General features: G+C 42.1%; 1 protein-coding gene across 2 annotated transcripts in view; it reads left to right on the forward strand.

Annotated features, from left to right (window-relative positions):
- rgl1 (ral guanine nucleotide dissociation stimulator-like 1) overlaps window positions 1-24641 on the forward strand; it is a 98642-nt gene that overhangs the window by 13458 nt on the left and 60543 nt on the right. Inside the window, exon 1 of one of the 2 annotated variants that reach the window (XM_007895602.2) lies at window positions 10504-10822. The exons of the other annotated variant lie outside the window; for it this stretch is intronic. Coding sequence (XP_007893793.2) covers window positions 10628-10822 — 195 coding nt within the window. The 5' untranslated portion in view covers window positions 10504-10627. Of the gene's footprint in view, window positions 1-10503; window positions 10823-24641 lie in introns of those variants that run through there. 2 annotated transcript variants of the gene reach the window in all.

Here is a 24641-nt window from a genome sequence, read left to right on the forward strand (position 1 = left end):
GCTCACCTAAAACGAGGTTTATGCGCTCAGTGAATATCAGTGCTGAGCGAGTCGAGCTATTTGGTGAGTTTTGTATGTTTCGCCCACAAAATATAGAGTCAATTCACTTTACAGTATGTTCTGTGAAGCGCTTTTAGACGTCACAAAGACGTGATAAGGCTGGTATTGGCATTAATTGTGAAACACTTTGAGACATTTTGATGTGACAAGGTGCCATTCAAAGATGTAAGTGAGATGGATCCATACAGCGGCGATGGAAAGAGCAGGAGTTATAACCCACTCATTGGGATCTAATGCCTTGTCTGTTTTAGACTACATTTTAGCTCCTGCCTTTTTGTGCTGCATATCCTTCTATCACAGCACATGATGATACACTCATAAGGTGCAAACATGCTTGGCTGCCAAGGATTGTGTTTAGTGAGGGTGGGAATTTAGTCTGTCTTTCAAATTTCAATAAAAATACGGCAAACACTTACACTACCTATTTTTTTTAAAAAAAAAAACTGGGTCCAATATTTACTGAATTCATAAAATGAAGTGAAGCGTGGCCATTGCACTACAGTTCATTAAAGTTGACAACTTGACCTATGAACTTGTTGAATTAACAATCATCTTTTAAAGAGTAGAAGGCTCAGACAAGCGGAAACCATTTCTGCTTGGTTTCGCTTTCCTGATCAAATCGGGTTGAAAGCTCATTGCATGCTCTCCGCTTTAAATTAACCTCTACGGTTTTCAGTCCTCAACCGGGAATTAAACTGCACAAGGCACAAATAGGCTGAAATTGGTAGGATTAGATCAAGTCTGTCTGGCATTTTATTACAATTCTCCAAGTGCAGTGTTTACAGAGGTTGAAACCATTTGTTGGAGTCCTGTAGTATATCGGTTAGAGCGCTCACCTCGCAAACGAGACAACCGGCATTTGATTCCCAGGCAGGGCAAAACCTTAGACAAGTTTGCTTATGCCATATGCCTCTATTTACCTAGCAGTAAGTAGGAACCCTGTTGTTAGTCGATTGGCGGATTGCTTTTCCGGGGGTAATAATCCCTTCAAAAATAAATAAATAAATTAAAAAATTATGTCACTCAATCCACAACTGTTTGTGGGATACAGCTGTACCCTGCTTTGGCCACAAAATATACAGTCAATTCACTTTACTGTATACTCTGTGAAGCGCTTTGAGACATCTCAAAGACATGATAAGCTGCTATATCAAATGCAAGTGTTATTATTATTTTTAATTTATCCTTTGATTGTGGCAAAGTAACCAGAAGGAAAGCTGGAATCTGCAAAGCAATGTTACTTTCATTTTATAAAGTAAATTGTTCAGATTGTGAAAATGAAAGTGATAGTGACGGTATTGTAAGGGGAAGATAACTGGCTTTGGAGAATTCAAATGAAATGCTGTAAGATGGAGATCCTATACTGGAGTTACCCTCCCTGTTATTCATTTATATTGACTAATGAAAAAGAGAAGGGAATTTCTCCAGGGGTCCTGGCCAACACTAATCCTCACTACTGTGCCCACTCCTCCAAGATTTAAATCTATTTATTCCTGTTTACGTGCCTTGATCACTGGATCTACAGCAAAGCCTGTTTCTCAGTCTACGGTGAAGCTTTGGGATATACTTTATTGTATTAGTTTAGAACCTAATCCATCTGTTGCCTTTCTATAAACCGTTTCCCATCTACCCCAGTATATATATATATATATATACACACAGACACTTTCTATCTATTCACAACGTTCAAAACTGAACAATATCTTTCTGCATCAAAGCTTTTTAAGCGTCAGCATTATCTCCTTGTTTTCTGTGTATCTGCTGATGCGCGATAACCTATTTGCTTTGGCAATTCAAGATAACATGTTCAATGTTTGCTCTAAACCACTTAAATGTTTTTTCTCCTGCCGTGCACGCTCATAAAGGGAGGAAATTTGGACGGTCGTCATTGTTTTGTTGGGCAAATTGGTATGCCACCTTAGTCACAATAACAAGTTGCATTTCCATAGCACCTATCATATAGGGAGCATGTCCAAGGTGCTGGATAGTGAAGGGTTTACACTTTGTTTACACACAAAAGAGATGCTTTTGCCTTCTACTCATTCAGTGAGAAAGAGAGGTAAATGGCAAAGGCTTAGGAATGCTGAACAATTACAAGGCTAAAGCTTTTAGATCTCCTTAGCCAAAAGACTCCATAAAACCTTGAGTCACAGCCTTGCTATGTATTACCATCGGACACCCCCCCACTAGATGTACCTATTGTGAGAATGACCCATTAAAAATCATTACTGAGAAGTAAACCCTGGTTTATCTCGTCCCCGATGCGTGTAGCGATTCTTGTCATACATGTGTGGCTCTGTTGATACCTTTTCATCACTGTTTCCACATTGTGAAAGTTGCTAGGAAACTTATTCATGTTAAACGCCTAAGGCTTAGTCTGGGCTTTTGTCCTCATTATAAAAGGATTTGTCATGCGCTTAAAGCAAGGGATAAAAGCACCTGTACTGTTGAACGGGATTTATTTTAGACAAAAACTAAATGGAACATGTTCCGGGGGAGGAAAACAAAGAGGAGAAACTAAGCTCTTCCAGTAAGTTTTTAAAAATAGATTTGAAACAAAAGACTAGCGAGTGCCTGGAGGAGAATCCCTTTTTATTTGGAAGAAACAAAGCAATTGGGTTGTCCACTCCTTCACTGGTGTCTTGTAATTCCAAAAGCAAGTTCACATATGTTGTAGCAAAGCAACAATGGCTGAATGGAGACTGACCTGGGGGTGCAGACAGTCCACATTTAGAGAGTCGAGTGCTGTTTCGCTTTTGGCTTTCACTAGCATATAACAGTCTTTGCACTTGATATAGTGCCTTTCATGTCAGGATGATGTCTTAGAACAGGATTTAATGACTCAGACTAGAGGAAATACCCCTTCAGAACATGAAAGTGACTACCTCCAAGATCCAAGCTGTGGCATAGGGAGGGTAGAGGGAAATGATGCTGGAGCAATAAAGCCAATTTAATTCCCCAAGTTAATATTTCGCACCTTTTACAACTTTTGCACACTGAAGGCTTCACAGAGGCATCATTTCCCACTTCACAGGATTTACTGTAAAGTGTAGCGACCACATATTTTGTAGGCGAAATGCCAACCAGAACAGGCAGATGGAACCTCTGGCAGTGCAGCCCCCATTCCCCAACCCTTATCCTCCTAACATAAAAGCCCTATACAAATGTAATTTGTTGTTGTTATTGAAGTGTCAACTTAGACTGTGAGCTCAAAGTCCCAACGTGGACATGGAGTTTGAAATAGGTGCAGTTTGCTGGTTTGAAAGTATGTAAACCAGTGGTGGTCAACCTCTATACTATTTTGTTTTTTCTATGATTATTTTGTTGGCCAACCAAAAAGGTTGAATACACGTGTTTTGTTCTGAAGTGACTAATATTAAACAATGTTTAACCTTAGAGCTTCACTGAAACAAAGGAGTGAGTATAGAGTCTAGGGTACATGCACTGTGACTGGAATCCTGCAAGTGCCATCTGTTTGTTTTGCCATCTCGGAATGATCGGTATGTGCACTGTGGAGCCACATAAGTTGTATAGCAGGAGTCAGAGCCACCACCCGCTGTCATCTGCCAAAAAAAAGGCAGGCGTTTCTGGCACAGCTGTTTGCCCGAGTTTATCAGTGGTCAATGTCCTGCAGCTTTGATGCATCACTTGCCTTGGAATTCGTCTTTTTTGCCCTCTTCGACATTTAAGTAGCAAAAAGTGTTAGCAAAATATTAGCAACACCTTGTGAGTTGCTGTATCTAACCCTGATGATCCAGTCTTGGATTTTTAATTGGTGAACCCTCAGCACCTTGGTTTGGAGACACCCAAGTGTGGTGATGGGTTTCTGCAAGTAAGCAAAAGAGCATTGTTATCTAGAGAACACTGTGTAATCTGTCCTGTCACTGGTTTGCCTCTGAGTCCCAGGGCACTGAGTCCAATTGTTAATTCCCCTTGTGTTGCCCCAGTTGAGACATGCTAACTCACCGAAGGCTGGCAAGGTTTGGGCCTTTATCCTGCTAGGACTCGGAATAATATAGAACTAAGGTTTCTATAGCAACAATTAGCCCGCTGTAAGCAGTTACTGTGACTTGTGGGTGGGAAATGGTGAGTTTCCTTCGGCTGTTGTGGTTAAGCTTGGACAGGAAAATGGTTTGCAATTTATAGTACAAGCCTTGAAGCAGGAGAAAGGAGAGGGAATTTCCATATTTGTGTTGCATAATCCAAAGTTGTACATTGGAAATTAAGCAGTTTCCATCTGTGAAGCTTGTTAAATGCACCCAAATTATTCTAGGTATCAATTAAATATTTGTTAAATCCTTATGTAAGAAGAAACCTTTTCATTGTGTGTTTGTGATCTTCGAATCATGTTGTGCAGTATTTTCCTATTTTGGAGGTGGGGAGGAATCAGCTGATGTCTGACACATGTGGAAACCCATCACCATGCTTAAGAGTATCCAAACTGAGAATTCCATGCATCCCACTTACACATGGAAATTCCAGGGTTAGATTATTGGAATGGAATGCCCACTCTCCCTGGAGGAATGCATCCTACTTACCAAATTCCTACAAATAATATTAGTTAATATCTCATACATATAAATAATTTTTCCAACAAATAGTCACGTTGCTTTAAAGCAATTTCCTGTGAGATGCTTTGAGATTTTAGAAATTATAGGCTTATAATTAAAATTGTTGTTATTGCTGTGGCGAATGAAGCCTCAGTGAAGCCTTAAGCATGCAATTGTTGTAAAAGGTGTGAAATATTAATTATTAATATTAATTAGTTCTGAAGTGGGTATTTCCTGAAGTCTGAGTCATTCATTTTCAAAGCTCAGGGAGTTTCACTTTGCAACTGGTGTCATGATGCACGAGTGCAGAATAAAACCATGTTGCATTCATTGATTCAGTCAGTCAGTCGATCTCTACTGAGTGAAGCCAGTCTTCAGTGTTTGAAGCATATTGTCGTGTGGCCAAAGAACAATCTGTGGATTGTGAGGTACAGACCTGGATATTGCAATGAATCTTCCAAATAAGGTAAATCACTAAACTGATCTTCTTGTGATTCACGTGAGAAAGTTGAACGATGGTATTAGCTTGAGTGTACTTGTTGCAAATGCATGTCATCATTATAACAATGCCCATAACATTGGAATGTCTTGCACGGGAAATCACTGTCTAGTGTATTGACTGTATTTGTAGGCAAATTCATGTGTTTAATACTGTGGGAACACCTGCCCTGACCCAGCAAAATGAACATCTTGCATGTGGGGCTGCACCAAAGCTTTGGCTCTTACTTTTCAGTTTGAAGCTTTCACTGCACATAATTCCTGTTCCCTGATCGTCTGCGGCTTGCTTTCAAATGCACCAACTCTCAAATAGATTTAAGCTTCACTGCCTGGCGTTCAGATCACCAAAAGGAGTTGTTACAATCCTTGCATCCTATGTACATCACTAATATTTCAGTGCTTATTCAAGAGCCTCTGGGCAGTTGAATCTATGTTCAATAAAGCATCAAAATTGCATTTTTCCTCCCTCTGGCACGTCTGCCAATGGTCCATCCCTACCCAGTAGTCCATTGCAGTAAATTAGATTCAACTATGTGAAGGAGGGTTCATTTATCTATGAGCCTAACCATCTGTTGTCATTGCATAGCCTCAAAAATATTTCTATTTACTGGAGTGCAATGTAGCGACTGGATATTTTGTAGGCGAATATGGCATCCAATTTACACAGATTGACCCACAAACTGCCATGAGGTCGATGACCAATTTTAGCTCAGGGAATTGTTGGCCAAGGCGAGGTGAGAAACTTGCTTCTCTTTTCGAATAGTGCCACAAGAAAGAATACTACTAATAATAATCCTTGCGTTTAACTTATCGTGTTGTCGAGGCGTTTCAAAGCGCTTGAATTTCATATACTATAAAGTGACGTGACTATTTTGTGGGCAAATCCCGCAACATGGAAAAAACGCTTTAAATGAAATGCAGGTTTTGAAATGTTAATTTTAAGCTGATTCCTGGATACCACGCTGATGCTTGCTTTGTTGGCAGAAAGCTGCCTGTTTTGTCCTTGGCACTTTATGGAGCGGAGACTAGTTTGTGTATAATTTCTAACCAATTGTTTAATAATTGAATCTTAAAAACAAATGCGAGCTCATGGCTTGACCTATAGCGATGCTGCCACATTGTTGAGCAATGACCCGATTTTGCCATTTGTCTTCAGGCTTCACCTTGACCTTTCAAATAGTAAGTCTGAGACTGAGATTACATTGATGCAAAAATAATTTGGCACGAAGAGAGTGCACTTAAAATAACCAGAATGGGATGCTGTATTATACACAAAAAATAGCTGGGAAACCGATCCCAGCCAGGAGCCCACAAAATATACAGTCAATTCACTTACAGTATATTCTGTGAAGCGCTTTGAGACGTCTAGAAGACGTGAAAAGTGCTATATCAAATGCAAGAATTATTATTATTATTATTAGGAGCACAACTGAGGGGTGCAGGCAGCTACCTAAAGCTCAGCTCCAGTGGTTTATATGATTCAATGTGATCCTTTAACTGGTTGACTCATCAATGCTCACTAATCAAAACTGTATAAGGCAGCAGTACCCAAGGCAGACAGGATGCTGATCTATGTTGCTAAATCATCCCCAGATGTGAACTGTGTAGTTCTCTGGTCTGAATGCACCCAAGTACCACTGCAGGTCTGGTCAATGTGAAATAAGGGGGACTGCCCATCCCCTACAGGCAGTGCAAAGGAAACCAATGAGGACTATCTGGAAACAATGTTCGAGGAATGAGCTTATAATAATTGTTACTTTTCATATAGTGCCTCATCACGTCTCAAAGCGCTTCACAGGATTTTACTGTGAAGTGTAGTGGCTGTGTAATTTGCGGCAGCTAAGTTGCGCACAGCATTGTCCCACAAACAGCCATGAAATGATTAATCAGTTTTATCTGGGGTGTGTGGGGGTGGAGGTGGGGGGAGCGCGGTGGTGTTCTTGAAGCTGAAAGTTCCATGGTGGCCTTAGCTAAAGATATACAGCAGTACATTTTTTAAAAATTTAACAAATTGCATAGCTGTTCCCAATCAAGGCCCTCATGAGGCTGGATGTCTCAGTTTCTTTAACTCATAGAATTGCCCAGTTGTACAGTATCCGCTATGGACTGATGCTACAGGAAAGAATGATGTACCTGCCAAACAGGGTAGTTGTTTGCTGTGATTAACGAGCAGAATCAGCGGAGAGAGCGCAATCCTTTTCAAATTTTTGTAGTTTCAGATGAATAGTGAAACTTGAGGTCGTGGGCTGTATTCCTTTGCCTACAAATAGTCACTTCATTTTGCAATATATCCCATGAAGCACTTTGAGACGTCCACCCGATGTGAAAGGTGCTATATCAAATGTAAGGATAATTATTGTTATGGATTCTGTCAACCAACATGTTTCGACAGCTGTATCCAAATTCATATCTGAATCACACTGTTTAAAAATCAATTCTCCACACACTTTGTATTTTATTTGTAATGACTTTAAATTGATGCCTCTAGTTACCACTCAGCAACAAGTGGAAGTAGTTTACCACAGCCTGCGCTCTAAACTTCAAGACATTACATGCCATGATATAAATAAATGTTGTTGTATAAATAAATGAAGTTGGCTGATTTTCTGTGGGGCAAACCCCAGCCTACTTGAAACATTAAAAATGTTTCTGCTTTCACGCATGCCTGTCGCATGCAAACAGGAAAGGCTTTTGTAAACTAATGTTGCTAATGTTACACCGGTTTTGGTGTAAAACTATCACCTTCTTTTACTGCGATGTGAATTTGTGTTCACTGAGGCCGTCATCTTTAGCAGCTAGTTATGAAATGAGCCCGTCGGTGCTATCACATCACAAAGTTCAGTGTTAAAACAAGTTAGCAAAATAGCTGCAGATTTGTCACAAGACGATACCTTCGTGCATGCATGACTGATAACATGCTGAATGCATTATCCACAGTGTTTTCAGTATGGTGAGAAGATGGATGCTTTTCAATTCTAGGTTTCAGTGTTGAATGCTCTGACTGGTTTGGGCGCGATTCAGCTGTGAATTGCTAGATTTAGAAAGTTTTTCAAAGATCAAGATCTAATTTTCTTCCTCTCTCTCGTCGTTTCCCTCCTCCACCCTCTCCCACAAGTGGTGACTCATGAGCTAGTTTGCTTCCACAGGTGGCCACCCTTCATAGCTGAGCAGAAACCACAAGTGTCAGTGCACGATTTAGCCAGGAGGGTGGAGGGAATGGGTATCATTGCCTGATCTGATGATTCTCACCTAATAATAATCTTTGTATTTGATATAGCGCCTTATCACTACGTTGAGTCTCAAAGTACTTTACAGGATATACTGTGGATTTTTTGAGCCAAACACATCAGCCAGTTGCGCACAATAATGTCCCACAAATACCCATGGAGCTAGTGCTGACCAATAGTCGCTGATCCTGCAAAAATCCTTTTCTCACCCTACCCCCTCCCACCCTCCAACATGTGATAATTAGAACAACTATTGCACCTTTTGCCCTTATTTTCCCTCCTTTCTATTCCTTTCTTCTCCAACCCCTGCCTTGAATCTCTACCTGAAATAATTCCCTGTTACCATTCTGGTCCGTATCCATCGGTAACACACCACACCATGCATTTGTCTACTTAGCCATTGCAGAAGCCGTAGCTATTCAGCAAAGTGCATTGTAAAGTGAGTGGGCAGTTTGTGTATATAAACTGGTAAAACGTTTTGGAAGATGCGTCTAGGATACGGACCACTCTTTACACCCCAAAATCGACACTGACTAGCAAAGTGGTTGGTGTTAATCTGAGTTTGCTTGCTTGTGCCTGATCTGCACAAGTTACCGCCTAGGGGGAGCAGTTAATTGTGAGGCAGAATATGTTCTGGCAGGAATGAAGCGATCCAACACAGCACAAAATGTGTTCCATAATGAGTTTGTCAACCAACACAAGTTAGTTTGGAAAAGGTGGATAATTCCACTTTAGGCGAGGGGAGGAGGCGGTCATTCCATCATTTTCCTTTAATATCAATTAGTGGTAAGCAGTGACCAATGTAATTGTTTAAATTCCACAAGACACGTGTTATAATCCGTGGCAAGTCTATTATTAAAAAAAAGTCTCTAAGAGTTGCTAAGAGCATGGGCACAACCAAAGTGTATTTTGAAGGAAGGGTGCAAACATTACAGATTAGTTAGAAAGATGCAGAGAGCAAAGGAAGCCGTGTAGTTATTAATTAACTTATGGATTTCTAACTTCATACCTTTTGGCTCTTTTGCCAGCCTTATACCAGATCTTCCAGATAAGAGAATAACAAGTGGAATGTTAATTTCTCTGAACTTATGTTTCAGTGTTAACCACAATAGTGAATATTCATATAGCGCCCTTAAAGTAAGTTAACATCTTAGAGCACTTTGCAAAGATTGGGGTGGATACTAAGTGGGGGATAGGACAAGGTGGCCACAGGTGTTGGTAGCTACTCATCATTAATGGTTTCAGATCACGTTCTTTTTCCCATATTCACTAACCTATCATAAACAACCAACAGAAAGTTACTGAGTAATTGATAGTGCTCCAGTTGGAGCTGTGTAAAAGTATCATTATTATTTTAAAAGCCAAACTATATCCAAACAATCACCAAGTGAACATCGCAGTGCTCCAGATCTAATCAACAGTCAGCTACACGCTGAATATAAGCACCTGTCAGTCAAGACTGTCTGTTCTGTCACTTTCTAAATTATCTTGGTTGCTTGTATTGACTTGCTCGTTTATGGGTGTGTAAAATGTATAGCTGTAATAATGTATGCAAGTATATCCTTTATGCTCAGTGGGACTTTGATACTTGGAAGGTAATGGGGATTATCCGTGTTACACTGAGGTCTGTTCTGGCTCCCCATCTGTTCACACTATTTACACATAACCTGAGAGGCGAGAACCTCTATTAGCATACGAACATGTTCTAATTTATGACAAGCAGGTGGGCAGGTATGAACCCAAAAGAGATTTTGGTGGCAAGAGTGTGGCATCCGTGGTGTGTTGCCCCTCAAGCTGTCACTGCCATGCTCCTGCACCGTGAGCTACAGGCATTCTGAATCTACTAGTTGCCAAAGTAAGGCTGGTAACGATGATTCTGGATTCCAATTTGCTCCTTCGACTCCAGGCCAGGTTTTGTGCTTAGCGTTGTCCAAGGAGCAAGACAGCTCCTCATTTAAATGAGCATGACATCACCAATAGTGGTTGAAAGTTTGAGAAGTGCTCTGGTCGGAGTGGCTGGGGCTCCACAATCGCTGCTTACTCAGTGCAAAGTGGAAGCTTCAGGATTCAGCAGCAGCTGTTACTAATCACACAGCACGCAGCGAGAGAGAGTGAGCGTCCCTCTGCCAGTTCATTGTTGAACAAGACAAAAACAGACCAGAGCTCTCTGGCAATCCCTCTCGCTTGTTTGTTTATATATATATATCTATTGTTTATATGTGTGGACGATGATTTTTTAGTTGCTGGACTGTTCAGGGTTTATTCTTGTGTGTTCTTTGGAAGCGTTCTCCAATGATTTCTCCATCACCTGTGGAACTCCTGCAACCCATGAACTGGAGTCCCAATGTGGGCAATCACAGCATGTTCGACCGAAGGCGCTCGACCGTGCGAAACATTCGGCAGAGTCTGGTGTTAGAACTTCTTGGTGAGCCTAATGTGGCCCTGCAGAGCTACCAGCCCCGGTCTCCAGAGGAAAACAGCTCATTGGTATGTGAAAGCGAGAGAATGGCATAAGTCAGTCTGTGTGTATGTGTCCGTGTTCATGAGCAATTGGTGATGGGTGCACTGAGTAGATGTATAGCTGTCAATGCGTGTTCACTTTGCACTGTTGCATGGCCAGATGTTAAAGCTTTGTTTTGGGTGGATTATTTAGATGACCTAATGATGAACAGTCTGAAGTGGTGGTTTGGGGATCTCTAAGCTTCACTGCACTAATGGAAAAAGGCCGGTCACTGTGGCTCCCTGCGCTGAGCAGCATCGGTGTAAGATATTTTCTTACTGTACTGCATGTCATTAGTGTTAAACAGTGCAGTAAGTCGTACTGTACAGTTCATGGCATGTAAGTAACATTGACTGATCTGTTAAAACCATACAGAAAGGATGGTTTGCATCTCATCTTCAGGTTGGAACGTTGACTGGTTTAAAAGAAATTTGACCGATGGCGTTGGTCTTTATTTCAGTTTCAAGTTTTTATTCCCCTTTCCCTCACGAATGTAATGCTTATTGTATAACCCTCGTGGAAGGTTGGAAATGACTGGACAGCCATCTGCTTTTGTTTTGTCAGCTTCTGACCACTTGAGAGGGAGCTAGGCTACATTTCCGCTATAGAGCCACTGAGGGTGCTGTTGGATTGGTTTTATCTAGACTGAGTAGGTTCAGTATTTCAGGGCTGATGCATGCACGGACTATAGACATCACACAAAGAGTCACTGACTTGACCCACTGCTGTCACTTTGGAAATGGTGATCTCTCGTTCAGTCGTCGAACAGTTTCAATTAAATTACTGGAGTGAAGTGGCATTTCCGTTTTGAATCTTGCGCGCTTTAGCTTCACATGCTAGTTGTACAATCCAATTTTGAGGTTCATTTTCACATGTCTCGTTGATGATTGACAGCGAATGGACTTTTCAACCCTAGCACGTTGATGAATAATTCGGAATTGAATTTAAATGCAAAGATAGCAGTGCCCCCCTCAATTACTGGGAATCCTTAGCTTTGGCGCTCATAATAATTATAATAATGTTTGCGTTTCATATAGCGCCTTATCATGTCGTCAACGTCTCGAAGCGCTTCACAAGATTTAACTTTGAAGTGTAGTGATTGAGTATTTGCAGGAAAACAAGGCAACCAATTTGCACACAGCAAGGTCCTGCAAACAGCCACAAAGTGAGAGACTAATTTTATTTGACATTTAAAGTTGAACCAAAGACAGTGCTGGGAGGAAAGAAATTTGAATGTGGAAGCTTCCAAGAGCAGCTAGTTACGAGTTAGAGGAGCTCACTACCTGGTGTCCTAGTTCATGAACACGCGTTCGTACATCCAGCGCCTGGAATCCACCTTGCTTGGCGGCGGTGGGGGTGGAGGGGGAGCGCGGAGAGATAAGCAGCGAGTCTCCTTGGAGCTGAACTGGCTGTGGAATGTTGGGATTGAGCCAGCCCTTTGTGGCAGTCTCGGGAGTTCGGTTCCTGAGACAGGCAGTATTCCAAGGCACTGCGGATGACAGCAAAACCAGTCTGGTTCATTGGCAGGACCTGTAAGGGCAGACCAGTCACTGGGGGCAGGGAATCATTCCACTCAGCTCCTGTTAACCCTGCAAGCCAAAGGATTAACAGGTACGGTGGTCCTACCTGGAAAAGCAGTGAGAAAGCTTGCCGCACAATATCAATGGCATCTATGCGGTTTTAGACTCCAGCAGTACCCTAACACACACTCTGGAGTCCCCAAGCCTTGTCTCTTGTCAACCTGCGCCTAATACTTTCCGGAATTAGGTAAGCAGAAAGCACTCCAGGCACTACCCTGTGTGAAGGACGCTATATAAATGCAAGTTGTTGTTATTGTTGTTGTCCCCCCCCAGGGAGAGAGTACGCATTCCATTCCAACAATCTATCTCTGGAATTTCAAAATGTATGGAAATCTCAATTTAGTTTGGATACGCTTAAGCATGGTGATGGATTTCCGCATGTATCACACACCCGGCTGACCAAAACAAAAGCTCACTACTGTAGTACCTTGACTCTAACAAAATGCACTCATCCACTAGGCATGAGTGTTTGCATGATTAGACCTATAGAAAATTTATGAGTAGGTATCTATCCCCTGTTAAATTGACACAACCTGTTTTGTCACCCAGGGCTGTACATTGTAGGTTTCATTACTAATCTTCGGCAATCAGATCTTACTGTACATCATCTCTGAAATTACTTTCTTTTTTTATATAAGTGACAAGTGACTGTGAAAGTCGTCCGTTCACACTGTATCTAACCCATATTCCATGGAAAGGATAGCCACTGTTACAAAAAGTCCCTTCTTTCTGAGACAGAGAGAGGTTTAATTTTGATTTCTAAGTCTGTTTGACCATTATCCTCTTAATATGTTTCTCGTTAAGTGCTCAGATGCCAAACTTCAGAGCTCTGGTACTGTGTTTTCTTAAATCTTGGAATAATTTTCTTAATAGTAAAGAGAAGGGGAGTGGGTTGAATAAAGTGGGGGGGGGGTGGCAGAGGGGGAGAGAGGCATGCATGCAAAAGAGAAAGAGAAAATAAAAGACTGGGGAGGACCCCCATCATTGTTAATCTGTAGCTGTTGTTCAAGCTCAGTGAAGCCAGTGTAAATCTTATTTTTTTTAACCACAAACAATAAAAGCTTTGTACAGGGGCTGGAATATCAAAGAGATCAAGTGGATGGAGGTAATTGAACTTACGGTGGGGTGAACATGCTGCGTGGCCTCCTGTGGAGACTCCCACTTGGTTATGGGTGCAAGGGAGAGGGACGGGGGAAGAAGTCGACATAAATCTAAAACATCTTGTGCCGTTCCAAGTCCAGAATCTTGCATCCAGAACTGCACAGCACCACAATGAGCTGACATTCCATCTTGTAACCATTAACTTGCGTTTCCTACCGTGAAACTTTGCTTTTGTTAGCAGGTTTGCCTTTTCAACGCATTTACGAGTGACGCCAAATGCATTTTAAATGGATTTTTTACATTCATGGGGCCTAAAGGAATGACTCCTTGGTTCTCCCAGCCTGAATTGATATTCCAGCTATTGTACCAGCCTGTTGTAATTGATGCCTATATTAAATTGCTCATAAACATTCAATTCTGCTCTCAAAGCCTTCAGAACATGGCCCAGGAGAAAAAAAAGCATTTTTCCATTTCTCATCCTGAAACGATAGCAGCAAGTTCCTAGCAGGTAGTCCGATGATTTTAATCTCTCAATTTCTCTAAATTATTCTCCGAGGACCAAAGGTAGCGTGACTTGGATGGGGAGGAGAGAGTATAGGGGAAATGGAGGCCTCCTCATGATTTTGATATTCATTTACATAAATAAGATGTGTGCTCAGACCCTCCTGAAGTGAATTGTTTTTGGCTCCTCTCATTCCAGAGGGAATCCCAGTTTCTGCTGTGGGGAAGCAGGGATTTTTGTTCTGTTTTCTGGCCCCGGCATGTTAATAATTAGCAGAACATTGGGCTGGGCTCAGCAATCTGCAGAGCAAAGCTTGAACTGTGATATTGAGCTTGCTTTTTTTTTGGTCAGTTCGTAAATTATAAGAGAACTCAATCATTGCTGAGTTTTCCTGGATTGAGCATGTTGCTTTCCTTTGATGCACAGAAGCATCCAAACTTGCAACCATTAGACAGCACAAATTCAGAGCATCTCAGTCTAACTCTGCTTCAATCTCACCTCATCCACCGAGACCCACCAAAGCTGGGAGTCTTGGAGTGGAGTTGAGGTGTTATGACTTGGCATTGACGCTGCCTGACACTGTCCTGAGCTGGTAGTTGGTGTATTTGTACCTGTTCAGTTTTCAACATAACCCTGAGCACCTGATCCTAGTCAATAATGTGACTGAGCTGGTGACTGCTATTTAATACACTGTTCTTGTATTGTGGCTGGAATAGAATGACTACAGCAATCTAATAGCATCTTATTCAGGGGAAGATATTCCAGCTGGCTCTTATCTTAGATTTACTCTATATTCGTAGCATTTGGGAGTGCCGAGAACGTGGCAAATGGTTAAATTCAGTTTTGGATGTTGCTTTTCAACAGTTGTTATGAAAATCTGCAGAAAAAAGACTTCAAAATTCAGGTTGTATTTACAAATTTGCCCAATGTTGGAAGCTCTGAAACGCTAAGTAAATATCAGAATCCAACCAGATTTATTCTATGTGTCCTGAAATTTCCTTTGCAACTTTAAACCTTATAATCTATTGTTCTTCTGTTTCCCTTTCTCTCTCTCTCTCGCTTCCCTTTCTTTCCGTTATTCCCCAATCCTCACATACACGCCACACACTGAGCTGAGCAATGGGGGCTTGTAAGAGAGACGCCCTTTTGACTGTCATCCAATTTCTCTCTCTTTCTCGCTCCTGAGATGAACTGAGACCAAGAGCTTGCTGTGTAAGGAACCCTTCTGTACAGTACTAAGTTCAGCATCTGCCAAAGTAATTGCGTTCACTTGGAAAAGAATTTGAACAGACGATTCATAATTCAGACATTTAATTTCTACACCCGTAGCAATGGGAATTATTTAATTTATCTGCGTTGCATGAAATCTTACCATCTGACCTGCTGTGAAACCGAGCCGAGATGTCTGGTTTCTGTCCCGAATTTGTGCCATAACCTGCTCTTGGGAGGAAATTCCTTAAAATAATTTGATATTGATTTGATATAGTGCCTCTAACATAACAACATGGGAATTACTGTTAAGTGTAGTGACTGTGTATTTGTAGGTGAATGCAACAGCCAATTGGCACACAGGAATCTCCCACAAACAGCCATGAATTGAATGGCCAATTTCTCTGGGTGATTTTTGGCCAGGATAATGGGAGAAACTCCTTTCTCTTTCCAAATAGTGCTGTGCGATTCTTTAGGTTCACCTAAGCACCTCAACGTATCCAAAAGTTAGCATTACTTGTGCAGTATTAAGAGAGCATTGCATCATGTGTTAGCTGATGTGTTCTGACCCAGATGGAAATGTGTTACCAACTGAGCCAAGCTGGCAATGTGCACTTACATTTGGCCTTTTGTTAGTAGACTCTTACAACTTTGGTATTTGTAAACCAGATTTGAAGATTGAATTGTGTGATTTGCATAACTGGCAAATTGCAATTCCCGAAATCCAGATAGCACCAACCTTTGGGATTCCCAGTTTGACTTTCATAAACCAACAATATAAATAAATCTATTCACTCATTTTGAATGGTTATGGCGCAGAGGTCCAGTCTTTCTGCTGATGTTCTTTAGATGAGTGCTTTCACTATTACTATATGGTTTTGATCTGTCCATTTTATATTTGCTGTTTAATGTTGCTGGAGCTCAATCTGTATCTGAGCCACATGCTGTTGTTTATCAAGTATAACCATTGAAAGTAACCAAGTCCTGTAGAACAGAGTATTCCTGCCCAATGACTAGTTTGACAACCAGTGTTCTCTGGACAGGAATTCCGTGTATGATGCCAGTAATTTTCTGCTCAGACTTTCTGAAATGCACGTATACAATGTTATTTTGGAATCCTATAGCTAAACCCAGTCGGTCACCACTGTACAGAGTCAGTGACTATGTCAGTGCCACTAGTCTGGGTGTTAGTGTGTTGTTGGTGAATGAGCAATTTCTCATGTGCCAAGTTTAATTCTATTGCATATTCTTCACCCTATCATTCCAAGAAGAAGTTACAATTGGTGGCCAATCCTGAGGCTATCTCACAGAGGGAAAATGTAGCACTGAATCGGTTGTGGTTTGCACAGGTTGCAAGAACCCAGTGAGTTGAGAGGTTATGGGCGGAGGGCATGGCGAGAAAGAGGAGCCGAGAAGCCGCTTTGATACAAGTACAATTAAAATCTAGTTAATGGAAATACATGTACATAATTTATTCACTTGACACTACCAACAACTTGCATTTATCTTGCGCCTTTCATGTAGATTAATATCTCCGAGTCTTGTACATTGACTGAGTCAGACGCCAAACAAGGGGGAAGGGAGAAGCTAAGGGGAGGTGACCATAGGCATAGTGGAAGAGGTAGATTTAAAGGTGTGATTTAAAGACGGATAGAGAAGACACAAAACAAAAGTTGAGGGAGAGTGGGAACTCTGGAAATCAGGATCAAACACTCTGAAAGCTTGGCCACTCATGGTGAAATGGAGAGGACAGGACAGGCGGCGAGCTCGGTTAAATGATCAGCTACTTGCGCAGAGCCACATGGATCGGTTGTTGCTTTTGCAACCTGTTGGCAGTTTTATAATCTGGATTTAAAATGCAGTGGCTGTGGAATTTTTGTTTTGAATCCATTGAGTAAACTTCCAAGTGAGCGTTTTGCCAATATCTAACTTCTCAATCTTCGAAAGTGTTCATTTTCCTGGTATTGCGGAAATATAATATGAAACTGGGTTGTGTGCAGTGCAGTACTGCTTGTGAGTCAGACACTACCTTAATCTCCCAGCTATCTCATCACAGTTTATGGAAAATGCCAATGGGATTAATGTGGATTCTTGGCTCCCTTATCCTGTATGTAACTGGGCCAAAGGTTACTCATTTTCAGGCAGGCTTTGTGAGGTTAGAATATTTTAGCTGCGAATAGGTTATTGTCTTGCAGATTCTTTGACCTGGATTTCCAAGTGCTTTTTTTTAACGTTTGCTGTGATGGAACAAAAAGAGCTTCCAAAGGCACAAAACCATCTGTCCACTAATGAGAAACCCTTGAATAAGACCTAGACTGGCTGCAATTTTTCAGGCAGATCCAGCATCCGAAAATGGTGTTTTTTTTAATATGTGTTGCAGTTACTCAAATTCTGTTTATCTCTATTCACGGGATAAGTCTGCGCTGAAATCGGTTTGCTTTCCTTTTTGTTTAATCTGCTGGGTGGTTGGTGGGGGTGTGCAGCTCCTTAGTGTTAGACTGACGTGACCAGACTGTCAATGATCTGTCCAGATTCCTCCAAAGGGAACGGGGAGAGAGAGGAGAGGGTGATTCTCCCAGCATTGCAAGCAATAAATGGTGTTTTGCAGATCAGCAGTTTTGAAGCTGTGGAACCGCTTCAGGCTAAGCACTGCTCCTGTGTAACGAATAGGAAAAAGCAGCAAATGGGGCACCGGAAATGGGCTTTCCAGATGCTGTCAGCTCCCCATCAGCAGCTTTGAAATCTGTTAGGCCTCTGGTTCCCATTCGTTCTGTGCCCCACGAGCAGCTGAGTAAACTCTCAGGCTGCAGTGGGCTTCATGACTTTTACGATTCGCAGTTAATTCTCTCCAAATCCCATTAGCAGGCATTTTTGTTTTAAAAAAAATCATTTCCAGCAGAAGTTTTTTTTTCTTGTGTGTGAATGTACATTTCAGATAACTCGTTCTCGCTTACCCTGCAGCATTTCATCGCTTTGAGATGTTCTCCTGAAGTGAAAGGTGTACTGTAAAAGTATCCTGCTGCAGTGTGTCAGTTAATTGGAATAAATGTATCCTCTGACTCGTCTAGAAATCCCTTCACGCCCTGGCATTTCCCTACCTTTCTGACCTGCTATCTCCCCACTCCACTATCCGCTGCCTCCGCTCGGCTGGCTCTGGCCTCCCGCTTGTCCCTTGTGCCCTCCGCTCCACAATCGGCAGCCACACTTTCAGCCACTACACCCTAAAGCTTTGGAACTCTCTCCACCAAACCCTCTGCCTTGGCATCTCCTTCCCCTCTTTCAGATCACGACTGAAGACCTTTCTCTCCAATCTTGCTTATGGTCACCTCCTCTCTCTCCCCAGCTTGGCGTTAGGCTCTGCCACTGTTAAGAGCTCCGAAACGCTGCCCTGCATGCAGGGCGCTACATAAATGCAAGTTGTTGTTATTGTAAAGGCGGATGTGGGGTGGCTTGGTCTTTTGTATTATGAATCTCAGACTGGCTTGGATTTACACACCAAACAATGTAGCACAATGCACTGCACTGGAGTGTCAGCCTGCACTGAAGAGCTCAGAGCCCCAAATGGGGCTTGAACCCACAACCACATGACTCAGAAGCGAGAGTGTGACCAACTGAGCCAGGCTGACACAGGACATGAAGTTTCTGCTGTGCTATGTTAGCAAAGGCACGACTACTACAATCAGCAGGCAAACCATTGTAATGTTCTGGAAAACAAACTGTGAAAAGGCTTGGCTGTGCTGGTAAAATTGTGGGGTCTTATTTTACCCTTTGTTGGGCAATCGATGTATTGGCAGTGGTCTGTGCATTGTATCTGCACTAAAGAATCTTTCGGAAACGCAAACCTCCCTTTTGGAGCACGAACATTCTGCCCTCGATCATTCTGAAGCCAAATGTGGTAGCCGTGGCAACTGTTTTTAAAGCAGGCTGTTCCAGAATGCGTACCTCCTCCTCCTGTAACGTCTCATCTGAAGAACGGCACTTCCAACAACGTAGTGCACCCTCAGCTCTGAACTGGAGTTTAAGCCGAGAGATTATGAGCTCAAAGTCCTGATTTGGGGCTTGATCCCTCAACCTTCCGTCTCAGAGGCAAGAGTGCTATCAACTGAGCTAAGCTAATATTTCCTCTTGGGACGGATGGCGGAAGGGAGTCTTGTGTTTGGCTTGTCATGTGCTGAGCGCTCAGTAACTTGAGTTTTATTAACAGTTTTTATTAGCCCTGTCTTTGTTCTCAAAAAGGTTTCTCCTCTGCCTTTTCTGAAATTTAAAATTTGCTTTGCATTGGATAATGTATCATCGTGAATTGGAGCTGAACGCAAGGCATAATTAAACTCAGAAAATACTCGTGTGTTTGGCACCACACAGAAATGCTGTCGCAGCCAAGACGCTATCAGTTGACCATGAACAGAGGTTGAGACCCAATTGGTGCAGTTATTGGACTCTTGGCAGCAACAGTAGCAATTAGCCTCGCTGACCCTGAAAACTGGCAGGAACGTGGAATTTCTAATTATTGATAACGTCCTCACATATGTTGCGGATCAGCACCCCCCTGCTAACTCTCTGCTGCTCCACTGCGAAACATGGGAATTACAGGAAAATCATGCGACACACATGCCAAACTGCTTTTTTTTTTAAAAAGTGCATCATCTAATGCTAACCATTTTGGAAGAGGACAGGTTGTTCTGGATATCCTTATTGTTCTCGCCTCTCTGGATTATAAGAGGGGCTTGGGAGCAAATGCTGACTTGGGCAATTGCTTAGTGTGTGAAGTGGGGAACGGGGAGATTGGTACTGAGAAAGGTGGGGACTTGTGAGACATGGCTTCCTCAGTGGGAGTTGGGGTGCCTGGATGGTGGGGAGGTACTGTGGGTGGCTGGGTGGGAAAGGGGGGAAGGCAGGACCTGATTTGGGGACGTCCAATCCCTGGTTGGGGGAGGTTTGATCCCTGCTCTGAGCTGGCTGATCTCAACTTTCTTTCACAGTCATGGCTCACACTAATTTCGAGTCCCAGAACTAGGGAGGGGGAAATTGGCTTGTAATCACTGTCTGGTGACCATCTGGTGACCTTGCTAGAAGTGTGGTATTTGTGTTGCTGTGCGGGAATGTAAGACGAGAGGAGGATAAGGCTTAGGTGTGGTGCTTCTTACTACTGAATAGCCTTGAGACCTGCATCCAGGCACATGAAACAGTAAACCCCACACAGACTCAGCTCTTCGTGGCTGTGTGGAGGGATGTTGCTGTACACAAATTGGCTACTACAACAACAGTAACAATAGCTTGCCTTTATATAGCATGCTTCACACAGGGTTGCACTCCAGAGGCTACCACGTTCACTTTACAGTAAAATTCTGTGAAGAATTTTGGGGTGTCTCGGTGACATATATCAAATGCAAGGCTTACTATCGTGTGCATGCTGGTTGGGAGGTTTGCTTTGCGTGTTGTAAATCTGCTTTGTTTTTGGCTGATGTAGCATTTGGTGTGAGCTCTGACCATCTCTAGGACTTGGAATTAAGATTGGCTTAATTGGCTTCCACGTTCAGGTACAAAATACAGCCACCACACCGTACAGTAAAATGCTGTGAAACAATCAATGCCTTAAAATTTGTGTTCCTGCAGAGTCCTGGAAAATTTCTTTTTCAAAAAAAACATTTTCAAGCTGTGTTTTTTTTTATAAGAATTCCTGCCAACTGGCTGCTAAATTGAAGAAATTTGCAAAATATTACATTTCTACATTACCAGATGTATAAAGTCTGTTTCTCCCACTCTCCTCCTCCCTCCCCCCGCCCCCACTCCACCACCGACTTTTTGAGGAAGGAACCTGTGGTCCTGCGATTCACTGCTGGACGTGGGCACATGGCAGGGGATAACCTGCTACCATTTTGACTCATGGCTTTTCTATGGCATCGCTGTGATGTAGTTACCTTATGAGAAATGCTGTGTAAAAGCTGCTTAACGCTGGGAGATGGGACAGTGGCGTTGGTGATACACAAATCAAGTCTCGTCCATTAGTTGTATTGAAGCTGCAGTCCCAGAAAGTCTACCTTGCCAAAGCAAGAACTCACCAGAGAGGGAGATGTTGCACTGTGCTGATGTGGTGTGCCGAGTCCACTCAGGAAAGCCATTACAGTAATGTTAAAGTAAATGCTTCACCTATTCGTTTTTGATAGATGGCTGGTTTGACATTGACAATTATTGTTAGGCCGACTGAATATTAAATGCAGAGAAGACGGAAAGGCTCTGAATCATAACATATGCAGTTTGCAGGCATAATTACATTGAGCACCTTTATCACTGAACAAGCAAGTATGACAGCACACAATGTGTGAGTTCGACTATCTCACATATCTTGAAAGTCGATTGTGCAGATTGAATTGATGGAGATTGAATCGGATCAGTGATTTTATTGATAGATTTTAGTTCAGACCAAATGGGCAAAATAATTCTCTTTCCAATGAGACACTGAAATCCAGTTTTTATGGAGAGCAGACTCCAACACAGTATACAGTCGATCCACTTTACATATATTCTGTGAAGTGCTTTGAGACAACTCAATGACATGATAAGGCGCTATATCAAATGAAAGTAGTATTATAGGTGGTCACTCAATCCACAACTGTGTGTGGGACACTGCTGTATGCAATTGGTTGCCAAATTTCACCCACGAAATATACAGTCAATTCACTTCACTGTATTCTGTGAAGCGCTTTGAGATGTCTCAAGGACGATAAGGCACTATATCAAATGTAAGAATTATTATTTTGTTATAGCGTGTGTGTACTGAATATCTGTTTGATGCCAAATACCTCCCTCCTACTTGTAAGTACAATTTTGTGATCATATCCAGCAGTGTTTTGAGTAGTGTTTTGTTCCAGAGCACGTTTTGGAAAACTTTCATGCTCAAGGTGGGTTGGGGAAGGTTGTCCTCCCAACGTGAAAGGCGCTATACAAATGTAATCTTGTTGTTGAGAAATGTTGCATCTGTTTCTGCACAGTTCCTACTTTACGGATTCCAGTTAAACTACAAGTAAATGCTTTGTGACAACCACATTGCTGATTGTACAATCAGGCAGCAATTCACTGAAGGCCTGGTAAAGAGATCCGCTGATCATTGTCTAAGGACTGCCAGGCCTCTGCTATAAATAAAGGAAGCCTGTAGTGAATTGTTTGGAGCACTCGCCTCACAAGCGAGAGGCCCCAGGTTCGATTCCCGTGCATGGCAAAACCTTGCACAAGTTTCCTTACTCCACACGCCTCTGTTTACCCACCAGTAAGTAGGAACCCAATTCGTGATCACTTTACGGGGTTAATAAGTCCTTCAAAGAAAGTAATAATAATAATTTGGTCACTCAATCCATGACTGTTTGTGGGATACTGCTGTGCACAATTGGCCACCGGATTTTGCCCACAAAATTTATATTGACTATACGTATATTCTGTGAAGTACTTTCCGACATCTCAATGACATGATACGGAACAATATGAAATGCAAGTATTATTAAATAACATTTCAAGAAAGGTGTACCTCTCTTTAACAGCTTCTGCCGGCTTTAACTTTTTCTATGAATGAGAACAATTAGCAGCAACACTTACGTTCCATAAACACCCTCCTTTGGTTTGGTGCCTGTTTGTTTTCTTAAAGTTGTTCAAATCCAAGTCGCACGTCGATGCAACTGTTGGCATGTTGAGTATTAGTGTGGCCCCGTGACTCCTGTCACAAGACCTCTTTATCTGAGTTGCAGCTTTACAAGATCCTCCAGCCTCCAACTGAGGCCTTCTTTAATCCCATGTTAGCCTACCTAATTAGGGAGCAACCAATTTTATTTCTAGTCATGTAGGAGCTAGGGCTGGGGAGGGTAGAAGGAGCTACCTGTACTTATCTGACCCTTTGAAATCAGAACCAAAATTCTTTTCATTATACCCCTCCCCAAACATTAAATAATGTTTTTCATAAATCTCCGATACACACTTGTACCCCACACGTGCGCCCACACTCACACACACGATGATAATAATCCTTGCATTTAATATAGCACATTGTTTATGGCCTTATATTGTTGAGACATCTCAAAGCGCTTTACAAAATATACTGTAAAGAGAATTGTTTGTAGGCAAACCGCGGTAGCCAGTTCCATAACAGCAGAGTTCCACAAACAGTTGTGGAATGAATGACCAAATAATTTTTTTTTTTGGGGTGATTATTACCCCCGGAAAGCGATCTGCCAATCGGCCAACATCTGGTTTCCTACTTGTTGTTAGCTAATTAGAGGCATCTGAAGTCAGGAAACGTGCCTAAGATTTCACCCCACTTGGGAATCTAACCTGGGACCTTTCACTTGTGAAGTGAACGTGCTTACCACTACGCTACAAGACTCCACATGGAATGACTGAGATGCGCCAAAGGAGGGAATTTAATCAGGTCGAAGCAGCACAACCATTAAAAGTTTGGGTTTAATGGATCAATTAATTCAACACAATTATATACATGTCTTCTTCCAAGACCTGTGTTCACAGAGCCATTATCGTAATTTCTTAGAGGGAAGATACTTTTTCTCTTCCCTTTCCCCTCCCCCACCACTTTGTGGATCCAGCCCCCACACCCCCCTCTCCTCCCCCACCCTTCTGCATTAACTGATGTGTGTTGAGCTGTGGTTTTCACTCATTATTCATAACCTATTTATAATTTATGCATAACATTGATTTAATGGAGCCTGTATGAGTACATTTATTTCTCTGCAGATATTATTAGATATTTCTCTGCACAGTAATGAACACAGAGGTATTATTCCATCATTTTTCTAGGCATAACCTTTCTCATGGCTCACTAGCACTGTAGTTGAGTTTGTGTGCAAATAGGTGGGTGTAGGATATAAACTGCACCAGTGGAATGAGGTTAATGAAATCTGCATTGCTCTCTTCTGTGCAGGCCACTGAGGCAGCACAGAACCAGATAACAGGACCTTCCTCCTGACAAATAGAGACTTTTAAACAGCCTGTTAAGAGCCTGTATTAAAACAACAATTTGCTCTTCACGCAGAGTAGTGGCCCCTTTTTGGGGGGTTAATCGGGTGTCTGACACAAGTGGAAACCCATCACCTCGCTTAAGAGTATCCAAGCTAAATTGAGAAGTGACCATAGGTTGTTGGTCAATTGGCGGATTGCTTTTCTGGGGGTTATAATTCCTTCAAAAAAAGTAGTAATAAATTGGTCACTCAATCGGACTGTTTGTGGGACACTGTTGTGTGCAATTGGCTGCCAAGTTTAGCCCACAAAATAAATTTACAGTATACTTTGAAGCGTTTTGAGACGTCTTGAAGATGTGATAAGGCGCTATATCAAATGCCAGGATTATTGTTATATTATTATAGGTGCAGTGAAACAACTAAATCTTCAGTCACCTTTCCTGAAAGAACGATATTC

This window comes from Callorhinchus milii, unplaced genomic scaffold, assembly GCF_018977255.1.
Source record: "Callorhinchus milii isolate IMCB2004 unplaced genomic scaffold, IMCB_Cmil_1.0 Scaffold5, whole genome shotgun sequence".
NCBI classification, from domain to species: Eukaryota; Metazoa; Chordata; class Chondrichthyes; order Chimaeriformes; family Callorhinchidae; genus Callorhinchus; species Callorhinchus milii.